Genomic DNA, 18,735 nt, shown 5'->3' with positions numbered 1-18,735 from the left:
TTAAGACGGGGTCTTGTGTTGTTTTTTGCGCCAAAAGATGTTTTAGGGCTTTTATTCAGGGGATGCCTTTTGTTTTCTTATTTTTTTTTACCACGAACAACCATATAATCATTTCATCACACACACCGTGCACATACACATGAAAATGCACACACTGTACATACCGGTCACCAAAAACAAATGCTATTAGACTGCAGATATGGGGTTTATCTTCAGATTTAATAGTGTTACTAACCTGCCCGCACTTAGCCGAGTATACAGAGTTCTGGCTGTAACCCATGCTCCTGGCCCTGACTGACACGGGCTCTGCATTGGGCGTGCGGACAGTCCGGGCCAGGGGTGCGATAACTGAACCGATGATGCCCCCATCACTGAAACCCGAACGCTGCCAAGGAGAAGAAAATCAATTTACTCCCCGCAGCATTCAGCTAAGTGCGGGCGCCAGGCAGGTTAGTAACGCTGTTAACCTACAGATTAAGCCCATGTATGCAGGTTAATTGCATTTATTCAAGTGACAGGATCCCTTTAAAAGACCTTTGGTAATATAATGGTCACATGACCATGGTGTCACCAAAGGTCCTTAAGCAATTGTCACCTCTGAATATAAGTGGTGGGGGCCCCTAAGAGTGCCGGTCTTGGGCAGTTGATAAGTTTATTCCGCTACCACCCCCTCCAAATGCTGGTCCTACAACTAGGGCTTATTTTTGGGGCAGGGCTCATATTTCAAGCATTCACCAAAAAACCTGGAAAATCATGTCAAGGCTTATTTTCAAGGTAGTTCTTATTTTTGAGGAAACACGGTATTATTTTCATCTGCCGTATTGTTCCTGAGTTACATGCTTTTTTATATTTCGGTACTTTTTAATTTTTAGGGTAAGTTCACACAGGGCGTTTTTGCTGTTTTTTTTTTTCTGCAGCAAAACCTCATCTTTTTGGCAGGAAAGAAGCTGCGTCAAAAACGCAGGTTTAGGTGCACGTTTTTTTTTTTTTTTTTTGTCCATGCCAATGTCCTTGGATATTCAGCAGCAAAAACACAGCAAATAATACCTGTGTTTTTGCTGCGTTTTTTTCAACACCCATTCAAGTCAGTGGGTGAAAAAATGCAGCAAAAATGCTGAAAGAAGTGACATGCTCTATGTCCAAAAAAAACACAGCAAGCACAAAATACTGATCAAACAAAAACCCAATGTGTGTGCTTGAGATTTCTGAAATATCATAGGCTTTGCTGGTACTGTAAAAAGCAGCTAAAGCAAAAAACGCAGCAAAAAAACACCCTGTGTGAACTTACCCTTATAGTATTTGCCATGGGGGCATGGCTCGCACATTCTCTGGGGCGTGTCTTCAGGTTGCTTAGCATAATTACCCTGTGATCTTGGCCCCCATAGTAAAGACAAGACAATCGGCACCAAATAAGCCTTCCTGGCACCGTATGACGGATGTAAAAAAAAAAACCTGAACATTCGGGGGAGCAGGAATAAAATAAAGAGCACAGAACTACACTCCCCCACCTGGTGACAGGACCTCATTTGATGCAGTTTTTTGAGCCAAAGGCTGAAGTGGCTCGGAGAAGGAGGGAAATGACTGGCAGACAGATACGTTTCCTCTTTTGTATCCACTCCTGTGTTTGGCTTGAAAAAACGCATGAAATTCTAAAGGATGGAATTCTGAAAGATGATTACCTGATTGCATTGTAGCAGAATTAATGATTGTGTATGTTCTCTCCCTAGGAATACCCATCACCGTGCCACCACCAGGTAAGCATGTTCCTGTGGACGGATGTTCTGTGATCGCGGCCGGTTTCCTCCATTAGTTGCACAGTGAGCAGCTATGACCCTGTACTCACACAGTTGGGTTATAAGGTTTAGGTATAAGTTGTGTTAAACTGGCAAATGTGGGATTTATGGTCACTGATTAACGAGGGGTCCTTGTGCCCAGGTCCATAACAATGTTTTCAGGTAAGATGACGATTTTAACCACTTTACTTAGCAAGAACTTTTTACAGTACGATTGTGGTTTGCTCTTAGGGCTGGGATCATGGATAACTCTGATCCCGGCCATTAAACCCTTCAGATGTGGCTGGCTTCAGCATGTAAGTGGTTAGACAGGAGAGGCTTCCTGTGTCTCCCTCATCTTCTGTTCCACCATGCCATCACTAGGTGCTCGTAGGTCGCTATGGTCTTAACCCTGGAAGGCCGTTAGCTCGGACTGTTACTTTTACCCTTCACTTTCTTGGTATACTAACTTGGTGTATTGTCATTTCAGGTTTCCCTCCTCCACATGGCGGACCACCACCTTCTCTTATACCTACAATAGAAAGGTATGTTATTTGTTTTACTGCCTCAGACATTAGTTTTTACTGGTCGCCGTCACCATTACTCTCTGTCTGGGTCTCTAGGCGCCTGCCTAATATCCACAGACTGGATAGTGTAGAAATTCCTTTTTCATCTCCTTTATCTGGAAATGTGTGGTACTGAATATGGCTCCGATGCTCACCAGAAGTAATTCTTGCTATTGAGTAAATGTAGCTAAATAATAGTCTGGCAATGTTATATTGGGTGTATGGGACTGGGACACCTTAGTGTAAGAGCTGCCGCCATGATTTTATATCATGCATGTCTGGGAAATGACCCGGTCTCTTTCTCTTACTGGTGGTTTAGTAGTCTAAGCGTTATGTATGAGATATGAGCGCTCCATGTACTGACCTGCTGGGGAGCCTGTGGTGGATTATTTGGGCTTCTATAAAAAGAGGCGAGAACCCAACCTGAGCCGACGATACCACAGGGAACTTGTGCAAGACCACATCAGAATCCCTGTAGGTAAAGCCGCTAAGTTGTAGTCACCATTGGCAGCTCTGCCCTGATGGAGATCTGAGGAGAATAAATCGCAGGTAATCATCAGCTGCAAATGCTGACTTAAAACATAACCATCATTTTAATTTTTATTTCATAAATCAATAATCCAAATAAGATATTCTATAAAGTTGCTTATTTTTATGAAAATAATGTGCTTCTTTCTGTCAGAATTGATCATTTACTGTAAAAATTCTCGATTCTGAGGTAAAATCTGTCCTCTACTGAGATATGAGGTGGCCGGTACTACCTTTCTATGTAGATCGGAGCTCTGCCTCCATCTCCTCCTAGCTACATAGAATTCTATCAGTAGTACCCGCCATCTCCTATCTCAGTAATGAGATAGGACTGGCGCATAGCAAATGTGGTGCCAATATTCAAAAAGGGCTCTAAAAGTGAACCTGGAAATTATAGGCCAGTAAGTCTAACCTCTATTGTTGGTAAAATATTTGAAGGGTTTCTGAGGGATGTTATTCTGGATTATCTCAATGAGAATAACTGTTTAACTCCATATCAGCATGGGTTTATGAGAAATCGCTCCTGTCAAACCAATCTAATCAGTTTTTATGAAGAGGTAAGCTATAGACTGGACCACGGTGAGTCATTGGACGTGGTATATCTCGATTTTTCCAAAGCGTTTGATACCGTGCCGCACAAGAGGTTGGTACACAAAATGAGAATGCTTGGTCTGGGGAAAAATGTGTGTAAATGGGTTAGTAACTGGCTTAGTGATAGAAAGCAGAGGGTGGTTATAAATGGTATAGTCTCTAACTGGGTCGCTGTGACCAGTGGGGTACCGCAGGGGTCAGTATTGGGACCTGTTCTCTTCAACATATTCATTAATGATCTGGTAGAAGGTTTACACAGTAAAATATCGATATTTGCAGATGATACAAAACTATGTAAAGCAGTTAATACAAGAGAAGATAGTATTCTGCTACAGATGGATCTGGATAAGTTGGAAACTTGGGCTGAAAGGTGGCAGATGAGGTTTAACAATGATAAATGTAAGGTTATACACATGGGAAGAGGGAATCAATATCACCATTACACACTGAACGGGAAACCACTGGGTAAATCTGACAGGGAGAAGGACTTGGGGATCCTAGTTAATGATAAACTTACCTGGAGCAGCCAGTGCCAGGCAGCAGCTGCCAAGGCAAACAGGATCATGGGGTGCATTAAAAGAGGTCTGGATACACATGATGAGAGCATTATACTGCCTCTGTACAAATCCCTAGTTAGACCGCACATGGAGTACTGTGTCCAGTTTTGGGCACCGGTGCTCAGGAAGGATATAATGGAACTAGAGAGAGTACAAAGGAGGGCAACAAAATTAATAAAGGGGATGGGAGAACTACAATACCCAGATAGATTAGCGAAATTAGGATTATTTAGTCTAGAAAAAAGACGACTGAGGGGCGATCTAATAACCATGTATAAGTATATAAGGGGACAATACAAATATCTCGCTGAGGATCTGTTTATACCAAGGAAGGTGACGGGCACAAGGGGGCATTCTTTGCGTCTGGAGGAGAGAAGGTTTTTCCACCAACATAGAAGAGGATTCTTTACTGTTAGGGCAGTGAGAATCTGGAATTGCTTGCCTGAGGAGGTGGTGATGGCGAACTCAGTCGAGGGGTTCAAGAGAGGCCTGGATGTCTTCCTGGAGCAGAACAATATTGTATCATACAATTATTAGGTTCTGTAGAAGGACGTAGATCTGGGTATTTATTATGATGGAATATAGGCTGAACTGGATGGACAAATGTCTTTTTTCGGCCTTACTAACTATGTTACTATGTTACATATTTTACCTCAGAATAAATGATCAATTCTGGCACTGAAGAGGCCAATTTCTTTGGTAAGATATATTACCAAGTTGCTTATTTTCACATGTATTATTGATTTGAAATAAAAGTTAAAATGCCTGTTACTAGGGTTGAGCGAAACGGGTCGGCCACTTTCAGAAGTCGCCGACTTTTGGCAAAGTCGGGTTTCATGAAACCTGACCCGACCCCTGTGTGAGGTCGGCCATGAAGTCGGCGATCTTCTGAATCTGGAATCGGATTTCCGATACCGATTCCCGATATGTTTAAGATATCGGGAATTGGTATCGGAATTCAGATTTAAGTGTAAAATAAAAAATAAAAATAAAAAATATCGCTATACTTACCCTCTGACGCGCCCTGGTACTAACCGGGAACCTTCCTTCCTTCGAATCAGCGCTTTCAGGACCTTGCGGTGACGTCGCGGCTTGTAATTGGTCGCGCGACCGCCCATGTGACCGCCGCATGACCAATCAGAAGCCGTGACGTCACCGCAAGGTCCTGAAAGCGCTGATTCGAAGGAAGGAAGGTTCCCGGTTAGTACCAGGGCGCGTCAGAGGGTAAGTATAGCGATATTTTTTATTTTTATTCTTTATTTTACACTTAAATATGGATCGCAGGGCCTGAAGGAGAGTTTCCGCTCCTTCAGACCCTGGGAACCATTGGAAACCCAATGCACTGCATTGGGTTTCGAGTTTCGGCCGACCCCAACTTTTTTATAGGATCGGCCGATTTCACTTGACCCGACTTTTGAAAAAGTCGGGTTTCGTGAAACCCGACCCGATCCTATAAAAGTAAAGGTCGCTCAACCCTACCTGTTACTCATTAAGTTTCATTTGTATCTCCTGACTGGATTGTCATGTAAAGAGAACCTGTCACCAAAAAAAACCGGGTATGGGGTAAATCTGCAGGTTAACCCCTTCCCGACCCATGACGCCACGTAGGCGTCATGAAAGTCGGTGCCATTCCGACCCATGACGCCTATGTGGCGTCATGGCGGGAATGCTTCCCTGCGGGTCCGGTGACCGGGGTCATTCAAATGTCACCGTACCCGCAGGTGCAGGGGGACCTGTACTTCACCCCAGGGGGGGTGGCTTTGCCCCCCCGGGTCTACGATCACCGCTGCTGACCTTTTTTTAACCCCCTCCAGCTCTGATTGGAGCTAGCGTCCATGTGACGTTAGCACTCCAATCAGAGCTGGAGGGGCGGAGAAAAACAGCGTCTGCCTCGCTCCTCAGCTTCATCCCATCCGTGGAAGCTGAGGAGCGAGGTGCCCGACTGCTCACCTGCCCCCCCAGACTCCGCGATCGCCGCCGCAGCCGCCGCACACATCTTCAGAGCGCCGCCGCCGTATCCCCCACTGCCACCGCCGCCTCCCCCACTGCTACCGCCAGTACCACCGCTGCTGCTGAGGACAGGTACCTCCCCTCTCCTGTCCTCCACTCCCCCCAACCTCCGCTCCCTCCCCCCTGCCCCCCCCGATCATCCCCCAGCCCCCCTTTATCACCAGCTCCTGCTCTATTTTCTTTTCTCCTATCGCCCCCTGCATCTGTTAGCCCCTCCTCCCCTGGTGATCATCCTCCTCAGTGATCACCACTAATCACCCCCTGCCCCCCCCCTGATCACCCCCTACCCCCCCGATCACCCCCTGCCCCCCCCCTGTCCACCTGATCACCCCCTGCCCCCCTTTATCACCTGCTGCTGCTCTACTTTCTTTTCTCCTATCGCCCCCTGCATCTGTTAGCCCCTCCTCCCCTGGTGATCACCCTCCTCAGTGATCACCACTAATCACCCCCTGCCCCCCCCCTGATCACCCCCTACCCCCCCGATCACCCCCTGCCCCCCCCCCTGTCCACCTGATCACCCCCTGCCCCCCTTTATCACCTGCTGCTGCTGCTGTGTTTTCTCTCCTACTGCCCCCTGCGTCTGTCAGCCCCTCCTCCCCTGGTGATCACCCTCTTCAGTGATCTTCAGCTAATCACCCCCTGCCCCCCCTGATCACCCCCTACCCCCCCTGATCACCCCCTGCCCCCCCACTGTCCACCTGATCACCCCTCTGCCCCCCTTCATCACCCGCTGCTGCTGCTGTGTTTTCTTCTCTCCTACCGCGTTTGCGTCTGTCAGCCCCTCCCCTGGTGATCACCGCTAATCACCCCCTGCCCCCCCTGATCACCCCCTGCCCCCCCCCGTCCACCTGATCACCCCTCTGCCCCCCTTTATCACCTGCTGCTGCTGCTGCGTTTTCTTCTCTGCTACCGCCCCTGTGTCTGTCAGCCCCTCCTGCCCTGGTGATCACCCTCTTCAGTGATCACCGCTAATCACCCCCTGGCCCCCCTGATCACCCACTGATCACCCCCTGCCCCTCTGATCACCCCCTGCCCCCCTGATCACCTGCTGCTGCCAGCTTCATCTCCATCTGACGCTGCATCTCCTCAGCCCCCTCCTGTCCCCCCGCGCCTGACAGCCCCCCGCGCCTGACAGCCCCCCGCGCCTGACAGCCCCCACGCGCCTGACAGCCCCCACACGCGTCTGACAGCTCCCCGCACCTGATAGCCTCCTCCTGCAGAAGAGTTGCACCAAACACTCGCACATACACACGCACACGCAACACTATAATAAAGTTTAGATTTTTTTTTACACACGCACACGCACCACACACACAATGTCCCGCTCATCCCAGTCATCCCAGTCACAAAGGCTGTACTCAGTTGAGGAGGCATATTCCTTTCTTGCCTCCGAAGCTGATAGTGAGGGAGAGGACCCCACTTTTCTGTATTCCTCCCACTCTTCCTCCCCTAGTGACACCGACTCGCCACCCCCAAGATGTCGCAGGCCGAGAAATCGTCCGGAGCCCAGGGGAGGGGAGCCGGAGCCCAGGGGAGGAGAGTCGGAGCCAAGTGTAAGTGACCCCCAACCTAGTGCTAGTGACGCCCAACCTAGCACTAGTGCCCCCGTCTGGACCCCCGTCCCTGAAAACTTTGCTCCACGGATTCCTGATTTCATTCCCCAATCAGGAATCCAATTTGAGACTGCCAACCTCCGGGAGATAGACTTTTTCAAAGTCTTTTTCTCGGAGTCAATCGTCAGTCTCATGGTGGAGCAAACAAATTTGTACGCCCTGCAATTTTTTGCCCAAAACCCAGTTTCATCATTTACTACTTGGAAGCCCGTTGACTCCGTAGAAATGATGAAATATTGGGGACTGGTCCTTCACATGGGAATTGTGAAGAAACCAGAACTTCGCCAATACTGGAGTACTGATATTTTATATCAAACTCCAGTATTTGGCATGGTTATGAATCGCAAACGTTTTGAGGCGATTCATAAATTTCTCCACTTTAGGGACAATACGGACATCCTTCCTCGCGATGACCCGAATTTTGATAGATTGTTCAAAATTCGGCCGGTCATCGAACACTTCAGCAACAAGTTTGCTGAAGTGTACATTCCCCAAAGGGAAATTTGTGTGGATGAATCCCTCATCCACTTCAAAGGGAGGCTTCAGTTCCGTCAGTACCTGCCAAGCAAAAGGGCGAGGTACGGGATAAAACTCTACAAGATCTGTGAGAGTACCTCAGGGTACACTCTCAGCTTTAGAGTTTATCAAGGAAAGGACAGCAGTATCCAGCCCCCAGATTGTCCACCTGCTCTGGGGGTGAGTGGGAAAATAGTGTGGGATTTGGTTCACCCACTGCTTGATAAAGGTTACCATCTGTACGTTGATAACTTTTATACAAGCATCCCACTCTTTCAGTCCCTCTCTGCCAGAGCTACCGTTGCTTGCGGTACTGTGCGCAGAAACAAGAGGGGTCTCCCTTTGTCACTAATTGAGCAGGTTCTCCCAAAGGGTGAGAGCCGGGCCCAATGTAGTGGCAACATGCTTGCGGTCAAGTTCAAAGACAAAAGGGACGTCTTTTTCTTGACAACAATCCATGGTCCCGGCACCACGGCCAGCACTGTTCGAGGTACCCCAGCACAGGTCCACAAACCGGACTGTGCCCTGGGGTACAACAAACACATGGGGGGAGTTGATCTTTCTGATCAAGTCCTCCAGCCCTATAGTGCCATGCGGAAAACGAAGGTGTGGTATAAAAAACTGGCTGTGCACATCGTACAAATGGCACTGTATAACGCATACGTGCTATCACGATGTGCAGGCCAGACCAACAACACCTTCCTTCAGTTCCAGGAGGCGGTGATAAAGGCCCTGATGTTTGGAGACGAGGAAGGAGCGGGCCCCAGCACTGCTGGAACTCAAGTCTCCCGTATGGTACCGGTGCAACATTTTCCCTGTGAGGGGAGAGCAAAAAAAAGGTGCCGGGTGTGCTATAAAAGGGGGATAAGAAGGGAAACTCGTTTCCAATGTGAAACGTGTCCCGACAAACCTGCACTGTGTTTGAATGAATGCTTCAGAATTCATCACACGTCCGTGGACTAGCCACATCCTGATATTCCACTACAGAACTCACCCACACCAGGCTGATATACACAACACCACACACACACACTAACCTGACGTACACTACACCACACCCCAACCTGACGTAGTGTGTCAGATTGGTGTGTGTGGTGTGGTATAGTGTACGTCAGGTTGGTGTGTGTGTGTGGTGTACAGTACACCACACACACCTACCTGACGTACACTACACCACACCCCAACCTGACATACACTACACCACACACACCAACCTGACGTAGTGTGTCAGATTGGTGTGTGTGGCGTAGTGTACATCAGGTTGGTGTGTGGTGTGGTATAGTGTACGTCAGGTTGGTGTGTGTGTGTGGTGTACAGTACACCACACACACCTACCTGACGTACACTACACCACACCCCAACCTGACATACACTACACCACACACACCAACCTGACGTAGTGTGTCAGATTGGTGTGTGTGGCGTAGTGTACATCAGGTTGGTGTGTGGTGTGGTATAGTGTACGTCAGGTTGGTGTGTGTGTGTGGTGTACAGTACACCACACACACCTACCTGACGTACACTACACCACACCCCAACCTGACATACACTACACCACACACACCAACCTGACGTAGTGTGTCAGATTGGTGTGTGTGGCGTAGTGTACATCAGGTTGGTGTGTGGTGTGGTATAGTGTACGTCAGGTTGGTGTGTGTGTGTGGTGTACAGTACACCACACACACCTACCTGACGTACACTACACCACACCCCAACCTGACATACACTACACCACACACACCAACCTGACGTAGTGTGTCAGATTGGTGTGTGTGGCGTAGTGTACATCAGGTTGGTGTGTGGTGTGGTATAGTGTACGTCAGGTTGGTGTGTGTGTGTGTGTGGTGTACACTACACCACACACACCTACCTGACGTACACTACACCACACCCCAACCTAACACTACACAACCCAACCTGACGTAGTGTCAGGGTGTGTATGGCGTAGTGTACGTCAGTTTGGTGTGGTGTGGTATAGTGTACGTCAGGTGTGTGTGTGTGTGTGTGTGGTGAATACTACACCACACACACACCAACCTGACATACACTACATACCTTCCATACACAACATAGTGTCCGCTAAGGATTGGAGCTAATTTTTCATTCAAAAAGTGAAATGGCACTCCTTCCCTTCCGAGCCTTGCCGTGCGCCTAAACAGTGGTTTACGCCTACATGTGAGGTATCGGTGTACTCAGGAGATATTGCCCAACAAATTTTAGCATCCATTTTATCCTGATGCCCATGTGAAAATGAAAAAAATTGAGGCTAAAATAAAATTTTTGTGAAAAAAAAGTACTTTTTCATTTTTATGGATCAATTTATGAAGCACCTGGGGGTTCAAAGTGCTCAATATGCATCTAGATAAGTTCCTTGGGTGGTCTAGTTTCCAAAATGGGGTCATATTTGGGGGAGCTTCAATGTTTAGGCACACGGCGGCTCTCCAAACGTGACATGGTGTCCGCTAAAGATTGGAGCTATTTTTTCATTCAAAAAGTCAAATGGCGCTCCTTCCCTTCTGAGCCTTGCCGTGCGCCTAAACAGTGGTTTACGCCTACATGTGAGGTATCGGTGTACTCAGGAGATATTGCCCAACAAATTTTAGCATCCATTTTACCCTGATGCCCATGTGAAAATGAAAAAAATTGAGGCTAAAATAAAATTTTTGTGAAAAAAAAGTACTTTTTCATTTTTATGGATCAATTTTTGAAGCACCTGGGGGTTCAAAGTGCTCAATATGCATCTAGATAAGTTCCTTGGGTAGTCTAGTTTCCAAAATGGGGTCATATGTGGGGGAGCTCCAATGTTTAGGCACACGGCGGCTCTCCAAACGTGACATGGTGTCCGCTAAAGATTGGAGCTATTTTTTCATTCAAAAAGTCAAATGGCGCTCCTTCCCTTCCGAGCCTTGCCGTGCGCCTAAACAGTGGTTTACGCCTACATGTGAGGTATCGGTGTACTCAGGAGATATTGCCCAACAAATGTTAGCATCCATTTTATCCTGATGCCCATGTGAAAATGAAAAAAATTGAGGCTAAAATAAAATTTTTGTGAAAAAAAAGTACTTTTTCATTTTTATGGATCAATTTGTGAAGCACCTGGGGGTTCAAAGTGCTCAATATGCATCTAGATAAGTTCCTTGGGTGGTCTAGTTTCCAAAATGGGGTCACTTGTGGGGGAGCTCCAATGTTTAGGCACACGGCGGCTCTCCAAACGTGACATGGTGTCCGCTAACGATTGGAGCTATTTTTTCATTCAAAAAGTCAAATGGCGCTCCTTCCCTTCCGAGCCTTGCCGTGCGCCTAAACAGTGGTTTACGCCTACATGTGAGGTATCGGTGTACTCAGGAGATATTGCCCAACAAATTTTAGCATCCATTTTACCCTGATGCCCATGTGAAAATGAAAAAAATTGAGGCTAAAATAAAATTTTTGTGAAAAAAAAGTACTTTTTCATTTTTATGGATCAATTTGTGAAGCACCTGGGGGTTCAAAGTGCTCAATATGCATCTAGATAAGTTCCTTGGGTGGTCTAGTTTCCAAAATGGGGTCACTTGTGGGGGAGCTCCAATGTTTAGGCACACGGCGGCTCTCCAAACGTGACATGGTGTCCGCTAACGATGGAGATAATTTTTCATTCAAAAAGTCAAATGGCGCTCCTTCCCTTCCGAGCCTTAGCATGTGCCCAAACAGTGGTTTACCCCCACATATGAGGTATCGGTGTACTCAGGAGAAATTGCCCAACAAATTTTAGGATCCATTTTATCCTGTTGCCCATGTGAAAATGAAAAAATTGAGGCTAAAATAATTTTTTTGTGAAAAAAAAGTACTTTTTCATTTTTATGGATCAATTTGTGAAGCACCTGGGGGTTCAAAGTGCTCACTATGCATCTAGATAAGTTCCTTGGGGCGTCTAGTTTCCAAAATGGGGTCACTTGTGGGGGAGCTCAAATTTTTAGGCACACGGGGGCTCTCCAAATGTGACATGGTGTCCGCTAAAGAGTGCAGCCAATTTTTCATTCAAAAAGTCAAATGGCGCTCCTTCCCTTTCAAGCCCTGCCGTGCGCCCAAACAGTGGTTTACCCCCACATATGAGGTATCAGCGTACTCAGGACAAATTGGACAACAACTTTCGTGGTTCAGTTTCTCCTTTTACCATTGGGAAAATAAAAAAATTGTTGCTGAAAGATCATTTTTGTGACTAAAAAGTTAAATGTTCATTTTTTCCTTCCATGTTGCTTCTGCTGCTGTGAAGCACCTGAAGGGTTAATAAACTTCTTGCATGTGGTTTTGAGTACCTTGAGGGGTGCAGTTTTTAGAATGGTGTCACTTTTGGGTATTTTCAGCCATATAGACCCCTCAAACTGAGTTCAAATGTGAGGTGGTCCCTAAAAAAAATGGTTTTGTAAATTTCGTTGTAAAAATGAGAAATCGCTGGTCAAATTTTAACCCTTATAACTTCCTAGCAAAAAAAAAAATTGTTTCCAAAATTGTGCTGATGTAAAGTAGACATGTGGGAAATGTTATTTATTAACTATTTTGTGTCACATATCTCTCTGGTTTAACAGAATAAAAATTCAAAATTTGAAAATTGCGAAATTTTCTAAATTTTCACCAGATTTCCAATTTTTTCACACATAAACGCAAAAATTATCGACCTAAATTTACCACTAACATGAAGCCCAATATGTCACGAGAAAACAATCTCAGAATCGCTAGGATCCGTTGAAGCGTTCCCGAGTTATTACCTCATAAAGGGACACTGGTCAGAATTGCAAAAAATGGCAAGGTCTTTAAGGTCAAAATAGGCTGGGTCATGAAGGGGTTAATAGTGTTGTTTTGCTGCCCGGCACTTGCACGTAGCCTAATGCTGCGGGAAGAAAATGAACGTTCTTCTCTGGGCAGTGTTCGGGTTTAAGTCACGGGGGCAAGGCTGGCAGTGGTTCAGTCACAGAGCGGTGACTAAACCTGAACACTGCCCGGGACCCCCCTACACTGGGTAGGGGAGGTCGTACCTAGTCCAGTATCTCCCTGTAGTCACCGACCAGCTTTTCAAACTATTTTCCTCTGAAAGGCCCCAGGATTTCTGAGAAATATGGCTGCAATTGCTCAGCCAGGCTCTGATTCATGGTGCCTGCAGTCTAGGCTGCGTGACTCTAATGATGGGTTCCTGGAAAGTAAGGTCCACGCAGAGCTCTGTGCTGGCAGAGAATGGTGGAAGCAGTGTTATCATTATGATGGAGTATACCCTGGAAATGAGGAATATGCCGCTCGCTGTGTGTGATGTGCCAGGCGCTGGAGCGTGTGATCGAAGCACTGCAGTTGTGGTTGCAGTTTTTATGTACATGAAACACATGGAGAAAATTAACTTTTTATCAGTTTGTTGCAATTTATTAATATCTTGAATTATACTTGGCAGCATCTGGTGTAAGCAATGTGCAGGATATACTCCTCCTGTACTCCCTGATGCTTTTGGTTAACAGGTCTCCCAGGAACTGTTAAGTAAAAGTTCTGCTTTACTGAAATCAAACAGCATAAATGTATAATATCACCGCCATATGTTCAGGAATTGGTCCTAGTCAGGCTTCACCCATAGCATCAGTGATTGTGTGGAGCCCCTTCATACTCTGGGACATGTGTGGTCTCAGTCGTGAAGGATGAAGCTTCACTGCAGCCATGTTGTTCATACAGCGGCACTGTTACCAGGGCGGGGAGTAGGACCGCATATATAACTACACATACATTGGTCTCATGTAACGATACATACAGTGGGTGATATTTGTGTATTTATGGGACCCGATTCCCACAGAAGCCTTTAAGGCTGTGTGCACACGATGCAGATTTGGTGCAGAATTTTCTGCATAAAATCTGCACTAAATCTGCATCTCCTGGCAGAATTCGCAGGTGCGTTTTTGATGCGTTTTTATGCATTTTTTATGCGTTTTTTGTGCACAAATCTGCACAAAAAACGCATAAAAAATGCATAAAAAAACGCACCTGCAGATTTCTATTATGGAGGGGTGCAGAAACGCTGCAGAACTGCACAAAAAAAGTGACATGCACTTCTTTGAAATCTGCAGCGTTTCTGCGCAGATTTTTCTGCACCATGTGCACAGCTTTTTTTTTTCACATTGATTTACATTGTACTGTAAATCACAGTGCGGTTCTCCAGCGTTTCTGCTGCAGAAAAATCTGCTGCAGTTCTGCACTAAATCTGCATCATGTGCACATACCCTTAATGTCCGAACAAATGATCTTGTGACATGTAGTAGTAGATAATCCCTATATTCTCTGCTTCCAGCGGACATTCTTCTGCGTATGACGGACGCTCCACGCCGGCATTCCCATATGGTGGTGGTAAGTGGACGATTTTTATTTAATAACGTTAAAAATGTTTTCACTCCTTATAGTGTTTTGGCTACTCAAAATCCTATTTTGCCTAAATTCTTATATGCTTGACGTGTATGCAGCAATAGGGTGGTCCTTCACCAGCGCAACTTGAGGGTAAATGTCCATCTGGTGAAAATGCTGTCAGCTTTAGCTGCTGATTTCTGTATGTAAGAACTTCAGCGCATTATAGTATAGTTTTACCTTGAAAATCCACACCAGATACGACTTTCCAAAAGAGATCTATCTTGGGAGTAATGCCCCTGTGCCGGCTGGATATGGCCATGAAAGGTTTTTATAGTATGGAGATAAAGGCCTGGTATAATAACTACAATAGGTCACTTTAATCTTTTCACGACATTTGACGTACCTATGCATCATAGTCAGATAGGGGTTTCCAACCTATGACCTATAGGTACGTCATGGCGATCGTTTGTGGCACAGAAGCAACTTGGACGGTAACTGTGTGATGACGAATTCAGACAGTGTGTTACATACATACTGTCAGGACTCCGCTCTGCTTGCCTGTTAGATTGATCTTCATATGAATGCTGATAGTGATTTCCATGCTTGCGATCAATTATGAACTACTTTGTCTTCATTTTGAGAGAAAGCAGAAAGACACTAATCAAGACATGACCGGTATTATGGAAATTGCAAATGACCGGTTATGTAATTTCCATTTGAACTGGCAAGCAAAGCAGAATCCTAACTGTGTGTCTGTCATAACCAAACCAGTTGCATGTCCCATGGCTCTTGGAAGGGGAGTAAAAACGCAAAACGTTCCTGCGTCATTAAGAGGTTAAACCACCAAATTAAGAGGTAATTGTGGCAAATGTAATGAAGCCACTTCCACTTCTGAGTTTTGCATACATGTTTTACGCTTGCGCACCCACCGAGCCTCCGGGACGTGTCCTGGTTTGGTGTGATGTGTGGACCGGTATCACATGTGAATGAACAGGTCGATGGTGCAATTGGAAGCACACAAATCACATCTATGAGCTGTCTGTAAAAAAAAAAAAAAACCTGGAAATGTGAATTTGGCTTTAGTCTTGGTAACCGATAGTCTGCACAGTCATTTTTTTCACTGCACAGATGTCAGCAGGATTGGACTCAGAGTTCAGCATTTTACAGTCTTTGTGGAGCAGGGCGTTCTCTCTTTTCTATTTCCTTTGATATGGTTTGTCCTAATACCTATATTTTACTAATTACCGGTACATGCCAGTAATAAATGGCGTTCCTCTCCCGACCAGACCCTGTGTGTAATATTAGCACACTACTAGTGTATCCTGGGTAGAGGGCTTCATAACACCCGCTCTTTAATATATAAGCAGGCTCCTAAATTGATTCGTATATATACAATAGCATTTTACTTGTAAATCCCCAAAAGATGCCACACATCTCATTGACATCATGACAAGTGAAGGAAATTAGTGGCCAGCACATCCAGCTGCTGCTAGCTATTCCTGGCTGCTTTCCCTGTCTATTGGCAGATGTGCACATATAGGATATTAAACTGCTCCCCATTAACTCTATGGTCACTGCTTCTCTTGGCCCTCGCTCGGACCGCATTGTTTCTGCACTTACAGAGGTAATATAACAAATATCGGGACGCCCCAGAAGAAGGAAATACTGCAAAACACCAGCCCCCTCCTCATCCTCCGAGAATGGGATTATTATTATTATTATTTATTATTATTATTATTATACATTTTTGTAGCGCCATTTATTCCATGGTGCTTTACATGTGAATACGGGGCAAATATAGACAAATACATTAAACATGAGCAGATAACAAGGCACACGAGTACATAAGGAGGGAGGACCCTGCCCTCGAGGGCTCACAGTCTGCAGGGGGTGGGTGAGGATACACTAGGAGAGGGAAGAGGGATTGAGGTGAAACGCAAAATCTGCCTGTGCTTTTTGTGTTCTGGAAACGTCCGCCGCAGCATTCAGTATGGCAGCCCTTACAGCCAAATGCTCAGATCCGCTCACAGCATGTGGTGCATTAGCAAATCTGTTAAATTCTGCTATATGGACATTGCTGCTTTGTAAATTAGGAGGACTTCACAGCTACTCATGACCAGCCCAGGTGTGTCACAGTGGGCCCATGTCTGGCTTCCTCGGCTTGTCAAGAGGCACAGGCTGGCGCTGGCACTAATGTACGCCTAGGTTTACCTGCTCTAATGCCAGCCCTATTTTTCTACTCATTTGTCACAGTCCCTACAGTGATCTGATCCTTGGAAGGTGCCAGGTGTTGGAGCCCCACTGATGTCAAACAGCAGCAAGACATGTAGCCACTGCGACTAGAGCATATTTTTTTCAAAAACGGCAAAAAAATACTCGATTAGGACACAAGCATGCTCAGATAACACCTTCTCCAAGCACGCTCGCTCATCACTAATAGAAATGCAATTCCTACTTTGGCTGGCTTGTTCTACCCCCCAGTGGTTGAGGGCATTTTTCTATTTTATTTTCTAGTTTGTGATGAAAAGTTATCGCATTTGAGTCCTTTTTAAAATTTAGCACCATTTGCCTTCCACAGCCTGTTTTGCACTGCCTATTGCTGGCTGCAGAATGGGTTAACTGAGGATCCATCAGTGAACTTGTTCGGGCTACAGAATTCATCACCTTTAACTGTCTTGTTCTAAGCTTCTCTCATTTAATTTGTGGCCGCAGACCACAAGAAAGTTGAATGCGCAGGGAAATTGTATTGTAAAAGCCAAACAGGGCAACATTTTTAATGAAACAAAAATTTATATATAACGTAAAAAATGCATTTAATGCTTGCTGGACCTGTGAGAATGATGTCATGGCAGTAATGTGACCTGACGTTTAGCACATCCTATGTAGTATAAGAAGTGTAGTCCTGCGGCTAGTGATGGGTAGACGAGTTATTGTGTGTCCGTCTATGGAAACTATCGGGGAGGACACACGGAGCCGCTCCAGTCTCTGCTGGTAGTGTATGTAAACGGTAAGATCTGCTGTTTAGTTTTATGGGTCTGCTCTCTTCACACTTCATGGTACTCTGGATTATTGCTGTCACATGGGTTCATGTGGTAGATCTAAGTGTGAATACACTAGATGCCATGTAATGGGTGAACATCCCAGGATCACACAGCGCATAGCGTATGATAACAGATCTAACACGGTAAGGGCAGCTTTGGATCATTGCTCGGCACACCTGCTCAGTCTCATACACTGTAGATAGCATATGTGGCAGTGATGGCTGTTATTTTCACTAGTTATCACATAGTTAACATTTGTGTTGTGCTGTGCTGCGTCGGCGACACAACGCAAACAAAAACACATGCAAAACGCATTGTTTTGTGACGCATGAGTTCTTTTTTGGTATGATTTTTGACGCAATAAAAAATGCAACTTGCTGCGTCCCCTGCGCCCTGACCCCTGCGCCAAAAAAGACGCATGCGTCACAAAACGCAAGACAACGCATGTCCATGCGCCCCCATGTTAAACATAGGGGCGCATGACGCATGCGTCGCCGCGGCTGCGCCCGACGCAGCCCCGCAAAACACTAATGTGAACGTAGCCTTAGAGGTACGGCCACAATGGCGCTGTTACCTGTAGGGAAGAAATCTGCTTTGTTGTTTTGAAGTTTTTAGGTAATTTTCTTTACACGCACTGGGCTTGACTGGCGCTAGGGTTTTTGGCACTGGGGTCTGTATGACAGGTCGGTGCTTTGTGACTGATCTGTCTCCTGCTTGGAGGTTTGCCCCAGCTCCAATCTCTCCACAGGCGGTGCTTGCGCACATTGATCTCCCAATGATCTTCAGTAACAAGTAGGCTTGAGCGAAACAGATCGGACAAATTCAAAAGTCGCCGACTTTTGGCAAAGTCGGGTTTCATGAAACCCGACCCGATCCTAGTGTGGGATCGGCCATGCATTCGGCGATCTTCGCGCCAAAGTCGTGTTTCGTATGACGCGTTTGGCGCCATTTTTTCAGCCAATGAAGGAGCGTGGGCAGAGTGATGACATAGGTCTTAGGACCAGCTTTTCTGTTCAGGGAGGGGGAGAGGGATATTTCCCATTGACTTTGCATTGGGTTTCGTGTTTCGGTCGATCCCCGACTTTTCGCGATAATCGGCCGATTGCTCAACCCTAGTAATAAGTCATTGTTCGCGCACATGCGCAGACGGACCTCTTGGCTGTTTTCAGCAGAGTGGCGCAGGTGATTGC

General features: G+C 46.2%; 1 protein-coding gene across 4 annotated transcripts in view; it reads left to right on the top strand.

The window, feature by feature from the left end:
* FIP1L1 (factor interacting with PAPOLA and CPSF1) overlaps positions 1 to 18,735 on the top strand; it is a 76,049-nt gene that overhangs the window by 31,393 nt on the left and 25,921 nt on the right. For all 4 annotated transcript variants that reach the window (XM_069744478.1, XM_069744477.1, XM_069744476.1 and 1 more), the window contains 3 exons: positions 1,728 to 1,754; positions 2,263 to 2,317; positions 14,452 to 14,507. In XM_069744478.1, the coding sequence (XP_069600579.1) occupies positions 1,728 to 1,754; positions 2,263 to 2,317; positions 14,452 to 14,507 (138 nt within the window). The remainder of the gene's footprint in view (positions 1 to 1,727; positions 1,755 to 2,262; positions 2,318 to 14,451; positions 14,508 to 18,735) is intronic.

This window comes from Ranitomeya imitator, chromosome 1 (genome assembly GCF_032444005.1).
Source record: "Ranitomeya imitator isolate aRanImi1 chromosome 1, aRanImi1.pri, whole genome shotgun sequence".
Lineage (NCBI taxonomy): Eukaryota > Metazoa > Chordata > Amphibia > Anura > Dendrobatidae > Ranitomeya > Ranitomeya imitator.
The sequence above is the reverse complement of the archived record's forward strand: the minus strand, read 5'-3'. Positions and strand labels throughout refer to the sequence as shown.